This window comes from Nilaparvata lugens, chromosome 13, assembly GCF_014356525.2.
Source record: "Nilaparvata lugens isolate BPH chromosome 13, ASM1435652v1, whole genome shotgun sequence".
NCBI lineage: Eukaryota > Metazoa > Arthropoda > Insecta > Hemiptera > Delphacidae > Nilaparvata > Nilaparvata lugens.
Genome location: NC_052516.1, coordinates 25,991,614 through 26,011,246, shown reverse-complemented (window position 1 = coordinate 26,011,246; position 19,633 = coordinate 25,991,614). Strand labels below are relative to the sequence as shown.

At 37.1% G+C, this 19,633-nt stretch overlaps 1 protein-coding gene across 5 annotated transcripts in view; it reads left to right on the top strand.

Annotated features, from left to right (window-relative positions):
* LOC111044972 (E3 ubiquitin-protein ligase TRIP12) overlaps nucleotides 1-19,633 on the top strand; it is a 100,188-nt gene that overhangs the window by 15,660 nt on the left and 64,895 nt on the right. For all 5 annotated transcript variants that reach the window (XM_039440169.1, XM_039440168.1, XM_039440167.1 and 2 more), the window contains exons 6-13: nucleotides 1,264-1,418; nucleotides 1,822-2,010; nucleotides 9,981-10,304; nucleotides 11,856-12,065; nucleotides 13,331-13,518; nucleotides 14,817-15,005; nucleotides 17,009-17,170; nucleotides 19,000-19,122. In XM_039440169.1, the coding sequence (XP_039296103.1) occupies nucleotides 1,264-1,418; nucleotides 1,822-2,010; nucleotides 9,981-10,304; nucleotides 11,856-12,065; nucleotides 13,331-13,518; nucleotides 14,817-15,005; nucleotides 17,009-17,170; nucleotides 19,000-19,122 (1,540 nt within the window). The remainder of the gene's footprint in view (nucleotides 1-1,263; nucleotides 1,419-1,821; nucleotides 2,011-9,980; nucleotides 10,305-11,855; nucleotides 12,066-13,330; nucleotides 13,519-14,816; nucleotides 15,006-17,008; nucleotides 17,171-18,999; nucleotides 19,123-19,633) is intronic.

The window sequence follows — 19,633 nt, the reverse complement described above, 5'->3', positions numbered from 1 at the left end:
TATTTTCACTATACACTGTTATGTGCGAATCCAGTTTAACGGTATCAAAGGTCAGCATGACACATTGTAGGCTTAGTTGCTTATCTTGGAATCAGGATAGGTGATGACTAACGGAACCCTCCGCGAAGATAGATACGGTAATCCTTTAACAATATTTGCTTACCCCGTTCATTCATTTTCGCTCTTATCAAGATGATGCTCTATCAACATAATGTCTCTACGACATGGCTTTAGTCTGGTGAATCGGCTTGGTAGCTACAGTTGTCATTAGTTGTTAGGCGATAGTGGTGCCTGCATATTGGTTTTACATCTTATTCCTTAGTTTCAAGTGATGTTGAAGCTTATTAGTTTTTTCTTCAAGAGGTTAGTTTTTGATTAAATACCTGTAGCATTACAGTAATCTGTTTACTGTTTCTCGAATTATTGTTTGCTCTTGAATTTATACAGATACAGTTCTTAATTTAATTAATTCAAGTTCTTAATTTACAGTTCTTGAATTTATAGCTTTTATAGCTTCTGTGATGGTTCTCTGATAGGCAGTAGTGATGTCTACATTTTGACTTCCACATCAATTTTTTTGGTTGAATGTGATTTTATAGGTTATTTGCTTGGTAAGGAAGTCCATTCTTTAATTACTTGCACATTTCTTATATTGTTTGTTTGTTTTTAAGATTTGTCAGTTTTATATTTCATGTAATCATTCTCTCTCTCTTACAAGTAGCCTACATATGGATCACTTCATTGGTCACTATTTTCAGTTTCAAGTTTTCAAGCTAGGCTGTGATGAAGTTTATAAGTTCCTTGAGATTCTGATTATCTTTACAGTATTTGAATGTACGGTACCTCACTCCTATTGATCAATTTGATTGGTTTTGTGGTAATTCTCTGATTAAATGTCGAAGTTGATCTGTAATGTGTAAGTTAATTTGTTTTATGAAGTTTCTAGAATCCAATTACTACTTATACAGTATTTACATCATATGAGTAACTCTCGTTATTTTCTATCTTTCATACAATTTATTGTAAGGATAATCTACAACCTCTACAAAATTTCCAAATTCACATTTTCATCCATGGTTCCCGGTTCTTGAAACGTTTGAATTCGACATCTTGATTACATATTACTCTTGCAAAACCACCACACAGGCGCTACTTTTTGAATAGTAAGTAACTATTTCGCTCGGGCAATGAAATGGTGCTTTACGCTCTTAATACATAAATAGCTATTTTGTGCTAACGTTTTGTTTGTTTTTGTATTTCTAGTGAAGACAAAGACTCGAAACGTTCAAGGTCTTCTAGCAGAAAAGACAAAGACAACGCAGGAGAAAGTTCAAGCACAGCTGAACCACAGGCTAGCAAGCGAAGAGCTACCTTGAAGAGGAGGCTGCTAGCCAACATAGACGAGTCCACCTCATCAGGTTAGTTAATTCATGAATTAATAAAATTAGAGTAAGGCTCAACTCACACTAGCTCGATTCAAGTCGTACGACACCACTCGAGTATACTCCAGTCTCTCGACCTTACGGCTTTCTTGCTCATTGTCACTACTTCAGTTCCATGCTAACCTCACATTACTAGTAGTTCTGTGAACATTAGACTTCACGCAGTTTTCTCATCTACAAGTATCTGGTGTTACCAGTTCACCGGCTTCTCCATACATCTATGTAATGGATGCAATAAATAATAATTAACTTGTCAGCTGATTGTTCTTTAGGACTGACAATTGTTCATGGGACTGACAATAATCCAGGGATATTTAGCGCAATAGTATTTCAATTTTTGATTTTCTTATCGCAATTTCTGTTAATTTTTGTTGTTTAGAAGTGGCAGGCGGTAGCAAGAGCGGAGCCGGAGCGAAGAAGTATCCTTTGCGCAGTCAGTCCCGCCTCAGTGGTGGGGGAAGTAGTGCAGGGAGTGGGGGTGTGACGTCACAGCCTGCTACCAGCGGCACCTCCAAGTCAGGCCAAGGTCATCCCAGTAAGAAAGCCAAGGTCGGCGCCGAGACACTGGGTCAGTACTGAATTTCATTGAATTTAATATTTTTTCAACAGTAAAAATTTATTTTCAAAAAACAATTTTTGAGATTAGAATACTTTTATTTCCTTGAAAAGCGTAACACAAAATACAATTTATGAATTGTTTCAATGAAAGTTTCCTACTCATTCTAATTCCTTAATTGATTCGATGATACACAATTTTTTTTTCTTAAATAATTTGGTGGAGGATCAACAGGCACAGCGCAGAACTGTTCCTCCCCAGAAGTTTGATGACCAAAATTTGATGAACTGACTTTAATCTCTGGATACCAGTGCTCATTTTATACGAAGCCATAGAACTGTTCCTCCCCCGAAGTTTGATGACCAAAATTTGATGAACTGACTTTAATCTCTGGATACCAGTGCTCATTTTATACGAAGCCATAGATAGCGGCCAGCTAGTCTACAGATGGAAATGAATTAGAAATTGAATTTGTTCAAATGCTAATTAATGACTAATTATTTTTAAACGTAAATCCAAATTAAACGCTGTAAATCACCCCGAAGACTTCTGCTACTGCAAATATTGACAACAGAGTTAACAGCTAGATGGAAATTCGACGAGAGCTACCTAAAAATTATTTGCCAGCCCGGGTGTCTCCGGGGTGATCTACAGCATTTAATTGTGTTGGAGCCAGCTCTAGTTTTCATTTTTCGTTTTTGAATTGGACGCGCGCTCCTCGTTCAGTTCGTATTTCTTTCACTTGAGTGCGTCGCGCTTACTAGCCGGTAGATTTTTTCTTTCTGTTCAGTCTCGCTTTGGAATAGCTTGCCTCGAGTCGGGAATTGATAATTATTATTCGTCGATCATTCCCAGAAGAAAATCGTTCTTCAAATTATTATTTTTTTCGTTAATGTTAAATCGTACACCATAAACCTACGTTTGGAAGAGTGTTTGCCAAACTCCCTTTAGGCCTTTAGTTGAAAGTTTTAAACTATTATTTTTCGATTGGAAAGTTCACCGATCTATAGTCTTTAAAGACATTGTAAATATCTCGTCAGAAATATATGTGCAACGTTATATGATGGAAGCCGAATTTACCAACAGTAGATGACAATTAAGCTTGCCTTTTCACCATCCTTGATTCATCTCCTACCTTGGGGACACCTGAATACCTTACCTGGGAGTTGTAAGCTTAATAATATAAATATTACATTAGGTACTCTGCAGATTTTCGGTGAGTTGTTCTTTTATATATTCATTGCATGTACTTGTTTCTGTAGAGATATCACTTGTTTCTTTTCTATTCAATACAGTCCACTTTACATCAAAATTATTGATTACCAATTTAAAATCAATATAAATTTCTTAAAGTTGAACCTTAGAGTTTACAGTGGTCCTCCAGGCCAGATTTTATTGGCTATTTTTTATTCAAATATTTGGCAAGCACTTATCCAATTTTATTGTAAATCGTTTGTGCATGCTAGGGTTCAAACCTGTTTGTACATTATGAATTGAGCCGATCAAGTTGGTTCACTCTTATCTCTATTGTCCGTTCGGAACCGTTACTTTGCAATGCTGATAACGTTATCGCTTAGCTTGCTTCGTCTATTGAGCTTTCTCTGTTCAATTTGTACTAACATTATCATTTTGCTTGCTTGAATCATCAATGAAAATCGTTCATTGTTGCATTCGTAATTTTATTCGAAAATTAGTAAATGAAAATCATTAAGACCTTTCCAATATCCAATCATGAGTGAAAAGAAGTTAAAGCTCAAACGAGCTAAACTTGAGCAATATTTCTATCGTATTCAACGTACTTTCGATTGTCGAAAAAGGCTTTAAAAGAAGAAGCTAGTGCTAAACAATTTCTAATTCTCTATAGTTCCACTCTTAAAACTGTTCAGGATTATGAAGCTGTTGAAATGGAAATACAGGAGCTTGAAATGGAAAAAGACCCGGAATTTGTACCCAAATTAGTAGTTCACATATGGAAATGTTCGAACATATGGAAGCAATTGCTAGTGAATTGAAAAAACGCAGTCAGGTTGTACCTAGTGTTTCTACCCCGGCTCAACCTGTATCTTCCAATAAGGATTCGTCTAATATTTTACCGAAAATTGAAATTCCTGTGTTCGACGGAGATCAATCAAAATGGGCGGTATTCTACGAAATGTTTAAATGCATGATTCATGACAACAAATCGATTCCAAATCAACAAAAGGTCCAATATCTGGTGTCCAAACTATCTGGAGAAGCGGCTAATATTTCACGTCATCTACCACCTATTGCTAATAATTATGAAATTATTTGGGATGCATTAATTAAGCGGTTCAATGACCCCCGCTCACTCTCAAATGTGTACTTGAAACAAATTTTCGAATTCAATTGTCTAAAATCTGAGTCTCGTGCAGGTTTAGTTTCTATAGTCGATCAGTTCTGTGGTTCAATTACTGCTTTAAAACGCCTACGAGGTGAAGATGTATCTGATGCAATATTTCTGTTCCAAGCGTTGAAAATTTTAGATCCTGTTTCTCGAAAGGCATTTGAAGCTTCAGTTCATACTAAGGATGATCCCACATATACTGATTTTGTTTCATTCATCGAAAGGCAGATTAAATCGTTACCGCATGACGAATCGTCTAAACAATGCAAGCCAGTAGTGAAACCAATACCAAAATCCAAAGTGTTGGTTGTTCAATCGAATTCGCAAGTGACCAAATCACCGGTAAAAATATCAGAATGTCTGAAATGTTCGATGACAAATCATAAATTGATCAATTGTCGTCTTTTTCGTCAGTTATCACCTTGGGACCGTTTTCGTTTTGTTAAGGAGAAGGGTTGCTGTTTGAAATGTTTCTCGCCAGCCCATCGTAGTAAAGATTGTACTTCTTCCAACTGCGAGGAATGTAGTCAGAAGCATAATTCGCTTTTACATTTCGGAAATGCTTCAAATTCGTCATCAAATTCGGATGCGAAAAAGGTAGAAAATAATACTATTACCTGTTGTTCTATCGATTCGAAGTCGGCACCGTATAGTGTTCTACTATCAACTGCTCAAGTCGAGGTACCTGATAAGAGAGGTAGATTGCACAAAATAAGAGTTTTAGTTGATTCAGCTAGTCAAAGTCATTTCATTACTCGTAAACTTTGTCGTAAATTGCAACTATCGATTTCTCCTTTCCAATTAATTGTGAATGGTTTTGGCGGAAATTCGCAATCAGTTTTTGGTCGTACTTTTGTCACGCTTCAATCTCGACTCGATTCTAGTGTTAAATTTTCCATTGAACCATTAGTTGTCGAAAAAATCATGGAACAGCTTCCCACTAGTAAAATTGATAATTCTAAATTATCAAATTTGTTTGGTCTTCGACTTGCTGATGAAAGTTATCACATTCCCAGCGAAATTGACGCTATTATAGGAGCTGAATTAGTGCCCCATATTTTCCGAAATGGTCGTGTGGAAATTGATTCGAATTATTTGATGGCCTTGGAAAGTGTTTTCGGTTATATTTTGATGGGTAGAGCCCCTATTTTAACTCAATCTTCAGAAAATTCAACGTGTTTGATGACTTGTCTAACATCACCGTTGGATAAGTTAGTTCGAAAATTTTGGGAAGTGGAAAGCGTTCCAGATGTAGGAAAACAACTCACTGCTGATGAGTTGGAATGCGAGAAGGATTTTGCATCGTCCGTTCGTCGTGAAAATTCGGGTAGATTCGTTGTCTCATTATCGTTTTCAAAATCCCCTGATTGTCTTGGTGATTCTTATGCTATGTCAGAACGTCGACTCATCAGTTTGGAGAAACGACTGGCACGTGATCCAAACATGCGTTTAGTGTATCACGATGTCCTCTTGGATTATCTCAAACAAGGACACATGGAATTGATAAAAAATCAGAGTGATAAAAGTGGTTATTTTATACCTCATCATGCTGTAATCAAAACTCAGAGTCAATCAACGCCTTTGCGTATTGTCTTTGACGCAGGCGCGAAAACTACTACTGGAGTATCATTGAATGATATACTTCATATCGGCCCCAAGTTGCAAACGGATATTTTCGTTCTGTTAGTCAATTTTCGGTTATTTTCTATCGCTGTAACTGCTGATATAAAGCAGATGTATAGACAGATTCTTGTCGATGAATCGTGTCGCAAATTTCAGCGTTTGTTATGGAGATTTTCGTCCAATGATCCCATACAAATTTTTGAATTAAAAACTGTCGTATTTGGTCTGAGTGAGTCACCGTTTCTAGCTCTCAGAACTGTCCATCAACTTGTTCAAGAAGAAAGTGAAAATTTCCCTGATGCTAAAGCTCGTATTCCGAGTGACATGTTTATGGATGATTTGGTGACAAGTGTGTCTTCTTTAGGTGAAGCAAATCGTCTTTGTAGTCAGGCTAAAGAATTGTTCGAGAGAGGCGGATTCGAACTTACTAAATGGAGTTCCAATTCACCTGAATTGATGAATGATTTCTCGGAGATGAAAAATCGGCCTTGTCTAAAGATTTCGAGATGGGAAATTTGTTGGCTGTCCTAGGTTTGAAATGGCAACCTGGTAGTGATTCGTTTTGTTTTTCAGTGAATCCTAATCAGTCTGTTCCTACCAAACGTCACATTTTATCGGTAGTAGCACGCATTTTCGATCTTTGGGACTCTTGTCACCCCTAACTTTGTTTCTTAAATGTTTAATTAAACAATTATGGAATGCTGGTCTTGATTGGGACGATTCAGTACCTCCCTCTATTGCGCTTCAATGGGAGACATGTCAGAAGGAGTTCCCTTTATTGTCCAATCTCTTCATACCACGTCATTTAGGAGTGATGAATGATTCGAAAATTACTGTCATTGGTTTCTGTGATGCATCGACTTTAGGTTATGGTGGTGTGATCTACATAAAATCTCAAATGGATATGCAACCTGCAACTATCACATTGTTGTGCGCTAAATCAAAAGTCGCGCCATCTAAGACTTTATCCATACCTAGGCTTGAATTATGCGCGGCGCTCTTGCTCGCTGAATTAATACAGGTTGTTGTCTCTGTTTTGAGCCTTCGTTGTCACGTGACTCGCGTTGTTGCATTATCGGATTCTACTGTTGTCTTACATGGATCAGGGGCTGTCCATCTAGATGGCAATCTTTCGTCGCTAATCGAGTTACGAAAATTCAAGACTGTCCTATCAACGACTGGTTACACGTGGCAGGAAATTCAAACCCAGCTGATCCCATTTCGAGAGGTTTATCCCCTTCTGAAATAATTAATCATGATTTGTGGTGGTCTGGCCCCTCTTGGCTAATGTTAGAAGAGAGTGATTGGCCCGTCAAGGTCGATCTGGAACCTATAGAGTGTCTACCTGAGGTCAAGGTTCACTCAATTGTCACTGTAGTACAGTCGGAAAATTCATCTATTAATTCGATTCATCTTTTAATTGCTCGTTGTTCCAACTACCAACGTCTATTGCGTATCATGGTGTTAATATTGAAAGTACTTCGTCTATTGCCTAAACCTCATGAATTAGATTTCGATTTGGCGGAAAAACATTTGTGTAAAGTTGTACAAAAAATTCATTTTTCGAAAGAATTACTGGAATTGAAAGCTGGGAAAGAATGTACTTCTCATCTTCAACAACTGTCACCCTTTCTTGATCATGATATTATTCGTGTGGGTGGACGTTTACAAAATTCTGAGTTGAATTATGACAGCTGTCATCCGATTATATTACCGAAAAATGATCCATTGGTCACGCTTTTGATTGATTATTTTCATGAAAAGCACTGTCACGCTGGACCTCATTTATTGGCGTCTATTTTGAGACAAAAATATTGGATTTTATCAGCCCGTGTCCTTATAAGGAGTCATGTACGAAAATGTAACAAGTGTTTTCACTATCGTCCCACTCTTACACCGCCGAAAATGGGCAATCTGCCAGCCTGTAGAACTCTGTCGTCTAAACCATTCGTCCAATGTGGAGTTGATTATGGTGGACCCATTCGAATCACCATGGCCAGGCGTCGGAATCCTTTCATATTTAAATCGTACATTTGTCTTTTTGTCTGTATGGCAACTAAAGCCGTTCACATTGAATTAGTTTCGGACTTATCGACCCAAATGTTCTTATCAGCTTTTCGCCGTTTCCTTGCTCGACGAGGTCCTTGTAAGGTCATGTATTCCGATAATGGTACCAACTTCGTCGGCGCCTATGATGAGCTAATAAAATTGTCACGGATGCTGAACTCCAAGGAATATCAAAACCTGCTCCAGAATGAACTTGCTGATCATAGCATTGAGTGGAATTTCATCCCGCCAGGTTCACCTCACTTCGGCGGTCTTTGGGAGGCGAATATAAAATCAGTAAAGTCACACCTGTTTCGAGTTATTGGTAACCAGTTGTTGACTTACGAAGAATTGAACACTGTCTTAGTTCAAATTGAGGCTGTACTTAACTCACGCCCGTTATGTCAAATGAGCGCGGATCCGAGTGAACCCCTCGCCCTCACACGGCTCATTTTCTCACTTTGACACCTCTTAAGTACCTTCCTATGTTAAATGTGGAAGATCGTCCAATGAATCGATTGGATCGGTTTGAATTAGTCAATCAAATGGTTCAGTCTTTCTGGAGTCGTTGGCGCAAAGAATACTTACATGAATTACAAACCCGTGTGAAATGGTGTAAGGATTCCACCCCTCTCACGGTTGGTACAATCGTCCTAGTGGATCAACCAAATGTCGCACCGTTGAAATGGCCTATGGGGGTGATTGAGGAAGTATTTCCCGGTGCTGACGGTGTCGTTCGAGTGGCTATGGTGCGGTGCGCCAATGGTCGCTTCAAAAGGCCGGCTACAAAGTTGTATCCGTTGCCTACTCAATAATTTTCCTTTGCATTTTTTGTTTTATTCTCGTTTTGTTTTATTTTTATTTCTTTCGTCGTTTATTCATTGTTTTTTTTCGTTTCTTTGTTCTCTAGCCTTGTCTGAAAATAGCTTTTCAGCCGGGGGGGATGTTGGAGCCAGCTCTAGTTTTCATTTTTCGTTTTTGAATTGGACGCGCGCTCCTCGTTCAGTTCGTATTTCTTTCACTTGAGTGCGTCGCGCTCACTAGCCGGTAGATTTTTCTTTCAGTTCAGTCTCGCTTTGTAATAGCTTGCCTCGAGTCGGGAATTGATAATTATTATTCGTCGATCATTCCAGAAGAAAATCGTTCTTCAAATTATTATTTTTTCGTTAATGTTAAATCGTACACCATAAACCTACGTTTGGAAGAGTGTTTGCCAAACTCCCTTTAGTTGAAAGTTTTAAACTATTATTTTTCGATTGGAAAGTTCACCGATCTATAGTCTTTAAAGACATTGTAAATATCTCGTCAGAAATATATGTGCAACGTTATATGATGGAAGCCGAATTTACCAACAGTAGATGACAATTAAGCTTGCCTTTTCACCATCCTTGATTCATCTCCTACCTCGGGGACACCTGAATACCTTACCTGGGAGTTGTAAGCTTAATAATATAAATATTACATTAGGTACTCTGCAGATTTTCGGTGAGTTGTTCTTTTATATATTCATTGCATGTACTTGTTTCTGTAGAGATATCACTTGTTTCTTTTCTATTCAATACAGTCCACTTTACATCAAAATTATTGATTACCAATTTAAAATCAATATAAATTTCTTAAAGTTGAACCTTAGAGTTTACAAATTGGGATTTTCGTTTAATAATATTATTCATTAATTAGTATTTGAACAAATTTTAGAAATTTTTAATTTGATTAAAAACCGAATATATTAGAATGATCTCATTCAATAAACTCCCAGAACTTTTTACTCCAGGAATAAAACACAAACTAAATTACTGAAAGCTCAGCTGTTATAATGAAATATAACAGTGTAAGTAGTATAAGCCGACTCTGCAACTGGAGTAAAAAGAAAATTCAGAAAATTCTCATTATATTTTTCAATCTTTGAAGTGTGTGTGCAATGAATGAATTGTTATTTGAATGGCAGGTGCAAGTCAGTCGCGGGGCACAGGGGCGGGAGGGAGTGGAGGGGCGGAAAGCAGCAGCAGTGGTGTTGGGGGCGGCAGTGGTGGAGGTGGGGCGTTTGTCGAGTCGCAGTTGAGGCGGTCTTCGCGCACCACGGGGTCGTGTGCCTCGTCCTCGTCGGGGAGCGGGGGCCGGCGGGCATCGAGGGGCGGGGCCCAGGGGGGCAGTCAGGGGGCGGTAGCGGCGGCCGCCTCAGCCGGCGTCAAGCTGTCCTTGGTCAATATGGCTGATCATCTGGGCGGCGGAGGCGGAAGTGCCAGTGCGGATAATGATGCCAGTGCTACTGGTAAGTTATGTTAAATTGATTTCATTTGTCATAATAACATACTATTTTCTAAACAAAACCACCATTAAAATACCTAATTTAAACATGAACATGGAATAAATTAATTTTTATCAATCAATCAAAAATTCTTAATTGGTTCTTCAAAACAAAAAATATACAAGATATTATCGTAAATTGGAGTAAAAATACTATCGTAAACGAAGTCGTAAATTGAGGTTTGATTCACGGAATAGAAAAATATCTTTATTATTTCTAATGAAAATTATGAGATTTTTAATATAAATAATCGATGGACTGTTAACACTTTAAACTCGTTGAATATTTAGTTGGATATAGATGAGGTTTACCTAAAATAGTTTTAATAAGGTGTTTTTGGATATTAAGAAGTTTTTTAAAATGTGCATTCAAAGCAAACCCCCCCCCAATCCCGAAGGCCATACACCCCATACTATAATACAGATTGAGCATATGAGTAGTAGATTAGCGTTGTTATTCTTAGATTATTTAGTTGCTTGATTTATTAAAATTTGTAAATAATAAATCTTAGTTTTTTTGCACATGCTGTCAATATGACTGTTCCACCTTAGTATATAAGGATCTATTGTTATACTTGAATATTTAATATTATCTTTTTTACTTATTTTTGGACAGGAACATAAGTTATCATTATTGCAATTTAGTAGATGGATTTTGATGGTGTTGAGTGCATGTGGTTGAGTTATGCGTTTGGGAAAAAGTCATGAACACGCTTTTGTTTGTGTTTAGTGTTAGAAGATGTTCAGTCAGCCAAGAGTGTACCAGTCTCAGACCATTCTCCGTTGTCATTTTCACATCCTCTCATGTGCGTTCAGTAAAATAACCTTGAACGCGTTGTCGGTAAAACCAGAGGTTTGTATGCTGCAGCCCTGCAACGAGCATCAGTCTTGGAAATCTTTAAACACAATTATAATAATAATTGACCGAACGCATTGAGGTCTATGTTTTAACTCGGATTTCCTTTCGTCTGTCTGTATGTGTGTAACGGCCAAACGCGTTGATTGAATTGTATGACATTTGACAGGAATATTCCTTTTTTAACTGCGCGTCGATGCTTTTTTGAAATTTTGCATTTTAAGAATAATATTAAAGGAAAAGGAATTTCCTCCATACTCTGATATCACTATCATCTACTCTGAAGATAAGATTAATCAGAATACAGATTTATTCATAATCAGCTGACAAGTGGATTATTTATTGCATGCATTACTCAGATGTCTGGAGAAGCCAGTGAAAAGGTGACACCAGATATTAGTGGATGGGAAAACTGCGTGAGGTCTACTGTTCACAGAACTACTAGTAATAATGCTGAGTGACCTGGCTGGCTCACGTCTGGTGTCAGAGTTTTCAGCCGCACCTGATCGATTTCAGTGCCTCTGAAATCGAGTAGAGGAGAAAATTAGTTTTCATTAATGAATAATTCAGCGCATTCCTGAGTGGAATACGACTTGTCTGCAATAGCATTGCACTATTTTTGTGTTTGTAAAACTAATCGAACTGTTTTGGTTGTTCTAGGAGGTCCGAGCACAACAGGCGGTACCAGTACTAGTGGGGGCGGTAGTGCCGGGGGCGGTGGAGGAGCAGAGAGAGACAGTGAGAGCGATGACAGCGAGGTGGGGCGGCTGCAGGCCCTGCTCGAGGCCAGAGGCTTGCCCCCGCATCTGTTGGGCGCCCTTGGCCCACGCATGCAGCATTTGTTGCACAGGAGTATTGGGGCCAGTAGCTGTGAGTATTCTATATTCTGAGTTGTAATTATCCATTATATAATATTATTAAAAGAAAATCTGGCTTTTGCCCTTTACTTCTTCTATTTACAGATGGAAAATAATGAGAAATTGCATTCATTGAAATGCTAAATAATGAATAATTATTATTAAACTAAAATCCTAATTAAATGCTGTTTATCATCAAGAAGAGTCCTGCTACTGCAAATATTGACAACAAGGTTAACAGCTATTTGTAAATTTGATGACCGACCCTTGATTACAGCAGGTGATCTAATGTGATTTTGTGATTTACAGCATTCATAATAATTATTTTTATTTCTTAAATTAGTCTCAAATAGTCCAAATAGGTTATGTCCATATTAATTTACACAACAAACAATTAAGTTGGCATTAAGCTGAACAGTAATTCGATTGAAACTTTAGTGGACTATTTTTTGTTCATAACTTTTACACTTAATTTTATAAATTAAGCTTTGTATATAATGAGGCGTTTTACCATTCCACGACGCAGGTCTAGCCTAATGGAGTGCACTCTACTATTTTTCTTTTTTTTCAACAATTGTACAATTAGGTGAATAAAATAATATTTAATTTGACTTTAGGAGTGTTGAAATTATGGGATTTCAAATGTATATTTGAAATGGCTTGGCTTGACAAGCCGTATTACTGTTGAGAGATATTGCTTGTGATTTGTAATGCTACGGTATCAATCAAATCTAGATTCTAGTTATTTTGATGATAATATCTACTTAGACTGTAATAATATAAATTGAAAAAAATCTTGCTTGATATTTATAATCGTACAGTATCAATCAAACTAGATTCTAGCCGATGATATCATTCTACTTGGACTGACAAGCTGAATCACTGTTGTGAAATCTTGCTTGTGATTTGTAATGCTACGGTATCAATCAAATCTATATTCTAGTTATTTCGATGATGATATCTTCTTAGACTGTAATATAAATTGAAAGTGATCTTGCTTGAGATTTTATAATAGTATAGTAGCAAACTAGATTCTCGCTATTTTGAATTATATATAACTGCATTTTGTTATTCTGTATTCTTTTGTTATAACTTTATTCGTTTTTTTTTTTATTAAATAACTGTATTATAAATTGGAAGTGTGGCAGGTTTGGGCATAAATTTGTGCAGAAGCAAATAATTGAAACATTTTAACATGTTGTTGTGTTGGTGTAGTTGTAATGATTGTTGTTGTGTTTGTGTTGGTGTTGTTGTAATGATTGTTGTTGTGTGTTGTAGCATCGAAAGCGCAACAGCTGTTGGTGGGGCTTCAGGCGACAGGTGACGAAGGACAGCAGCTGCAGGCGGTGATCGAGATGTGTCAGATGCTGGTGATGGGCAACGAAGACACCCTCGCCGGATTTCCGGTCAAGCAGGTCGTTCCTGCCCTCATCACTCTGCTCGCCATGGATCACAACTTTGATATGGTGAGATTCAAGACTCAATTTATTCCTCACAACCTATTTATTTGCACCAATATGGGAGCGCACGGGGAAACCCCAAAAATGAGAATTACAATAAACACAATACAAAGAAATTAAATTGATTGAGATAGAAAAATATATAAAACAGAAGAGAGAATAGATTGATTGAAATGGAAAAATTATTGCAGATTTTCAACAGCTTAGGATGGTCACTATTCACTAATGATACTGTAGGCATTTCATGTACGCATTCGTACATGAACAAATTTTTCTGTCTTTGGCGAATGTCTGCAAGCGAATAATGGCTGGTTTTTTGGCTCAAGTTTTTTGTCTGCAATTCTTCGCTGCTCTTTTTGAGGTATACTTTTTTGTATAATTATAAATTCAATTTTCCTGTGGGTATTTGTTGTTATTGGTGGTTTATTATCTGTTCAAGTCGTTTCGATTTTTTGGCCAATACCATAGCTATCTAGAATAAAGACTAATGAGCTACTTTTTTCTGTCCTAACATACTACTATTATCGACTGATGTTAGTGAGCTCTTTGAGATTAGGTGTACTTGAACATGTTCGCCTGACATGCGTACATGACATGCCTACTGTATCGTTATTGGCCAGCCTAAGGAAAGACCAGTAAATTTTAAGGTGGAAGAGGTGATTCACTAATTTTAGAGAGTCTTATTTAAGGGACTGATAGAACTTTTCCATGCCAGGTCCTAAAGCTCACATCGAGCTGTAATGCCAGAAGACGAATTTTTTAAGTGTCAATAAACACTTATGGTAACAACTATATTTACATCTTTAACAATTTGTACAGTAAAGTTTGATCTGTCAGATTTTGTAAAACTTTCTGGTTAGTTAAAAATCAAAAATCTAAGTCAATCAATATTTCTCCACTGCTTTAACTTCCTCTACTTGCTAACATCATAGAGAAAAGATAGCATAAGAAAATATCAAAATATCCCATGGTATAGAGCGTTTATGTTCCGAGTTTCACTGTTAACTTAAGCCCTTAGTCCTAGTAGTTTATTATGAAACTGTGTGACGCTGGTCTCTCATACATACTGTGCCGTTTTTACACTCTCACCCGGCCAAAACAGTAATATTAGACAGTAGTCGACAGTAATCGGCTGTAGTTAACAGTGAAATTTAGAACATGAACGACCTATACTATGTGATATATTCCTATGCTGTCTTTTCTCTATGCTAATATTCCATAGTATTTCCTTGTATAAATATAATTTATTGACCAATATTGACCACATTCAAATGAATCTAACTAAACTTTTTCTGATTGTTCAGATGAACCACGCTTGCCGCGCGCTGACATACATGATGGAGGCCCTGCCTCGCTCGTCGGCCGTCGTCCTGGATGCGGTGCCCGTGTTCTTGGAGAAGCTGCAGGTGATCCAGTGCATGGACGTTGCCGAACAGAGTCTCACTGCACTCGAAATGCTCTCCCGTCGCCATAGCAAGGCCATACTGCAAGCGGTAAGCTCAAAAGTTTATTGTACTTACACAAGTTGTCTGTATTCTTTGTATTATTTTTTTGCGGTATAAATGAATATCATTGTTTTCAATTTGGCTTAAGATCAGACCATTTTAAGCGTCTTCAGATGGCGTTTTTAGAATCGGCAGGGTAGGAAGCTCTCCGATTGGCGCCTGAAAAAATGCTTGATAAAACGTCTAATATGTTCTTGCCACTCTCTAAAAGAGTGTTACTACAGAATACATACAGAATGGAAACTCGGCTAGTATCTTGTCACAAAAATCTGCCATCTTGTAAGTAAGTTCAGCATTGTAAGGGCCGTTTGCACAGTGAAAGCTTGAACTGAATGCAATCAGCTGTTGGCTTAAACTCAAAATGAATTACATTATAACAAATGATACTTGATATAGAGTTAATCCAGTTTAAGATAAACTTTTGTTCAAACTGGCTCTGTGCAAACGGCTCTAAGAGTATTTGATGGGAGGCTCGGATCACTTTACTGATCCGGATCAATCGGTCTCGTTCACTGCCGCGAGCCAATCAGAAGACCGGGATTTTAATCTCGAACATGATGGCGCAGTCACTTGACGTGTCTAGTATTCACGACATGTAAAAAGCTTTGGTTGGATAGGCGTTTGATTGATAGTTTCCATTCTGTATGTATTCTGTGGTTTTACTAGTCACTCAGATTCACAGGAGTGTGAAAAAAACATAAACCCTTTGCACTCAAAATTGAAAATAGGATTCTGGCAAAGACTCAGCTCGGATGGGTTAAACATGTTGTGACCGTCTCTATATGCTCATCGTATTTGCTTAGTGCCGGTTGCACAACAGTCGGTTAAATTTTAACCGTGATTATTTATTTTATTTTACAAAATACCACAATCATAATATAATTATGACATCGAAGGAAAAACTAAGCTGAGCCTGTACTATTTCTCTCCAAAAATGTTGATAAAAAGTTAATGTTGTCCAAAGGTTAAGGTTATCATATCTCACACTGCTTCTTCACTTGATTTTTGGTCCACGAATAATGATTTGAAGATTTTGAATTTTTAAGGTTGACATAATACTTTAAATGAATCACAGAATGTATCACAATGAATAAAAGTTTGAGAAAAATTGCACTTATTTGAAAAAGTTGAATACAAAATCACAAACCTACCCACTATTAATTCCACGAGAACCAATCAGAGAAGCCGTCTTTTCAAAAACGCCTTCTCTGGTTGGTTCTCGTGAAATTAATCACGGTTAAAATTTAACCGGCTGTTGTGCAACCGGGCCTTATCTAACCAGCTCTTGATTACCCCTATTATCAATGACTGCTGCAAAAGTTGAATTACGAAAACTGTTGTAATCATGTAAATCACATGAATCACCAATAAACGTAAATCTAGACTCACATCACTGTCTAAAAATGTCTTATGTTATCAGAATGGAATTTATTACCAGCTTACATTAAATTCAGAGCTCACATATTACTTGAAATAAAGTTTGAACAAGAATTAATGGGCTTTATTTGCAGTTTCCAGTTCCCAATTACTACTTTAACAAAGAGTAAACTTTTACTGCAAAGAGTACACAGAAGGAGCCAAACAATTAGGCGTACATAGGGAAATTCCCTAATAAATCCTTCTATCTGGTGCTGTACGTTCTACGAACTCACAGCAAAAAGATGGTAACAAGGCCTTATAATTACTGTCCTTCTAAGAGCTACAAGCTGATTATCTCCTGAGAAGAATAAAAAGATTTTCAAGGCTGATGTTGGCGTCGGACCATACGATTGAATGAATGAATAGGTATCTATTTTTGAAATTAATTGTAAGCAGAAATGATGTGTTGATGAAGTAGTTCAGATGTTTTTCTAGCTAGATCAGCACTTGATTGGGTTTTAATATAAACAGCAAGAGTAATAAATGTGTATCAACACACATGATACTGTGTAACACTTGTCACATGGATCACAAGTTCTTTCAATAAAACATTTACAATTGCTATGTTTCAGAGAGGTGTATCGGCATGCCTGACATTCCTGGATTTCTTCAGCATAATAGCGCAACGTGCCGCGCTCGGAATCACATCGAACTGCTGTCAAAATCTGCATGCCGACGAATTTCATCTCGTATCAGAGTCGCTGCCCTTGCTAGCCAGTCGTCTAACTCAGCAGGTATAGATCAACATTTTTATTCATACATAAAACAAGTCAACTGACTTGTGATTACTGTGTTGAATCCATACTTTTTTACTATTAATTTTCTAACTTCAATTTCAAAACAATTGAGTAGTGAAAAATGCACGATCGTCACTGCTAATAGTAAGTGCATTTTTCACTTCATAAGTGTTTTAATATTTAATTTCGACTTGTGATCAGTCACAGTTCCTGCCAACTGAGTCTTTGAGTTTGAAGAAGACGACAATGGGAAAAATATGTAGAAAAAAATAGGAGATATTGAAAATGAGTAGAATAAGAATGAGTTCTAGACAATTTATAAAAATTGCAAGAAGTTTATTGCAGGGAAAAATATGTAGAAATAAAAGGATGCTCTAGATAATTTAGATGAATTGCAGGAAGTTTCTTGTAATCTTTATAAACATCTCAGCCTCATCTAATTGTGGGACTGTAAATAGCCCTACATTTTTAGGATTCATGAGGCTAAATCTATATTATCCTATTAGTAACAGTTACAAATAATTTATCTAGTTACAAAAGAAACATGATGGGTTGAGTGCCACTGATGAACTGGCAACTAATTTTTCATCACTCGATCAAAGTTTTCTTGCTTTTTTGCGAGTGCAACTAACAGATTTGAGAAGTACAAGGTGCGCCAGAGATACTTACTTATTTGAAAAAAATCCACGCGGTGAATTGGTCGTGTAGAGGGGCAGGAGGGGTCGCATCTGGAGGAGGAATTTCTCAAATTTATCCTCAAGTAAGTAACCATCATGCTCAGCGGGCCTTCGCAGTAGAGAGCTTCTTTTGTAATGGTCGATCACTTGTTGTTGGAAAGCAACGTGTCTTCCGCGCTCGATTTGAAATTCCTCCTCACAGACTCGTTCCTGGCCTTAATTCGATTCTGTCGTGGATTAGCTCATTTCGGGAGTGTGGAAGTGTCGCTAATCCCAGAAATGGACTTCAACAAACTATCAGAACTCCAGAATATATAGAAAGAGTGAGTCAGTCAAATTTGCGTTCTCCCCGGCGTTTGGCTCGCGAACAAGCAGCTGCTATGGCAATTTCTGACTCCACTGTTCGACGAATTTTCCATGAAAACCTTCAATTTCATCCCTATAAATTGGCTGTTGTCCAAGAATTGACTGAACGCAATTTTATTGCCCGTCAAAATGCATGTGATATGCTGATTGACAACCTGCCTGAAGACGCGGTCATTTTTTTCATGGGGTTATTTGAAATCCCTCGTTTATGTCGATCGATCACAGACCATAGCATACCTCAAGAACAACATTCGCGACGCCATTGCCAACTTACCGATTGATATACTGCAACGAGTGGATACAAATTTCAAAAGTCGACTTCATCAGTGTATGCGCAATGGGGGTCACTATTGATCTGATGTCATTTTCAAAAATGCATGAAAAAAATGGGTTATTGTATACTCATATAAAAATAAGATTGAAACAATAACTAAAGTACTTTGGTTTTATTGACCTTTCAAAAAAGTAAGTTTCTCTGGCGCACCTTGTACTTGGAATCGTATTGTCTAGACATAATTGAATTACTTTATTTATCAACACATTAATGATACAAGCAGTAAATAGGGTTGATGAATACAAGGAAAATAAAAATGTTTATTAATTTACTATCAATTCATTTTTAAGACATTGGAAATCAATAATTGTTGAAATTGATCTCTAAAATGTAAAAAAATAAGTGGACATTTTCAAGTGTTCTTCAAACTTTTATGATTGAAATTTGTGAGTGACTATGACTTGTACTGTAGAATTAAGGTTGTAATAATGGTTTGTGTTTCTGTATAGGACAAGAAGAGTGTGGAGAGTGTGTGCCTTGCGTTCAGCCGATTGGTGGACAGCTTCCAGAATGATCCAGCCAAACTGCAGGAAATTGCCAGCAACAAACTGCTCACTAATCTACAGCAATTGGTCAGTCAAAATTACTCTACTCTAAAAATAATTTATTCAATTCCAATATTGTTTTCAGAAAACAATATTTTCCCCATAGTCTTGAGCTGTTGTTTGCCTGATAATAGTAACTTGTATTGCAAATGATACTATTGTTTTATAGATAAATCGATCGTTCATGAATAAACTAATTTTCTCACTAATCATCTCAGATCACTTTTCAATTTTAATGTTTTCAGATTTTAATATTGTTTCCAATAGTAGTTTTGAGCTGTTGTTCGTCTAATAACTTGTATTGCAAATATACTACTGTTTGTGGAATCGGTCGATTGTTCGTAAATTTTGATCTCAGTTATCTCGTAAGATTTGTCATGGATGATTGCTTGATTGGAGTTATGTGATTGGCCGTTCATGTTGTTCAATTCCTGATGTCATGTTTCAAGAGTCTGAACGATTCTTCTTTGTTTATTCACTATTGGTTATCGTGTTGAAAAAGTATTGAATTGTTTGTATCTTCATTCTATATTGCCTA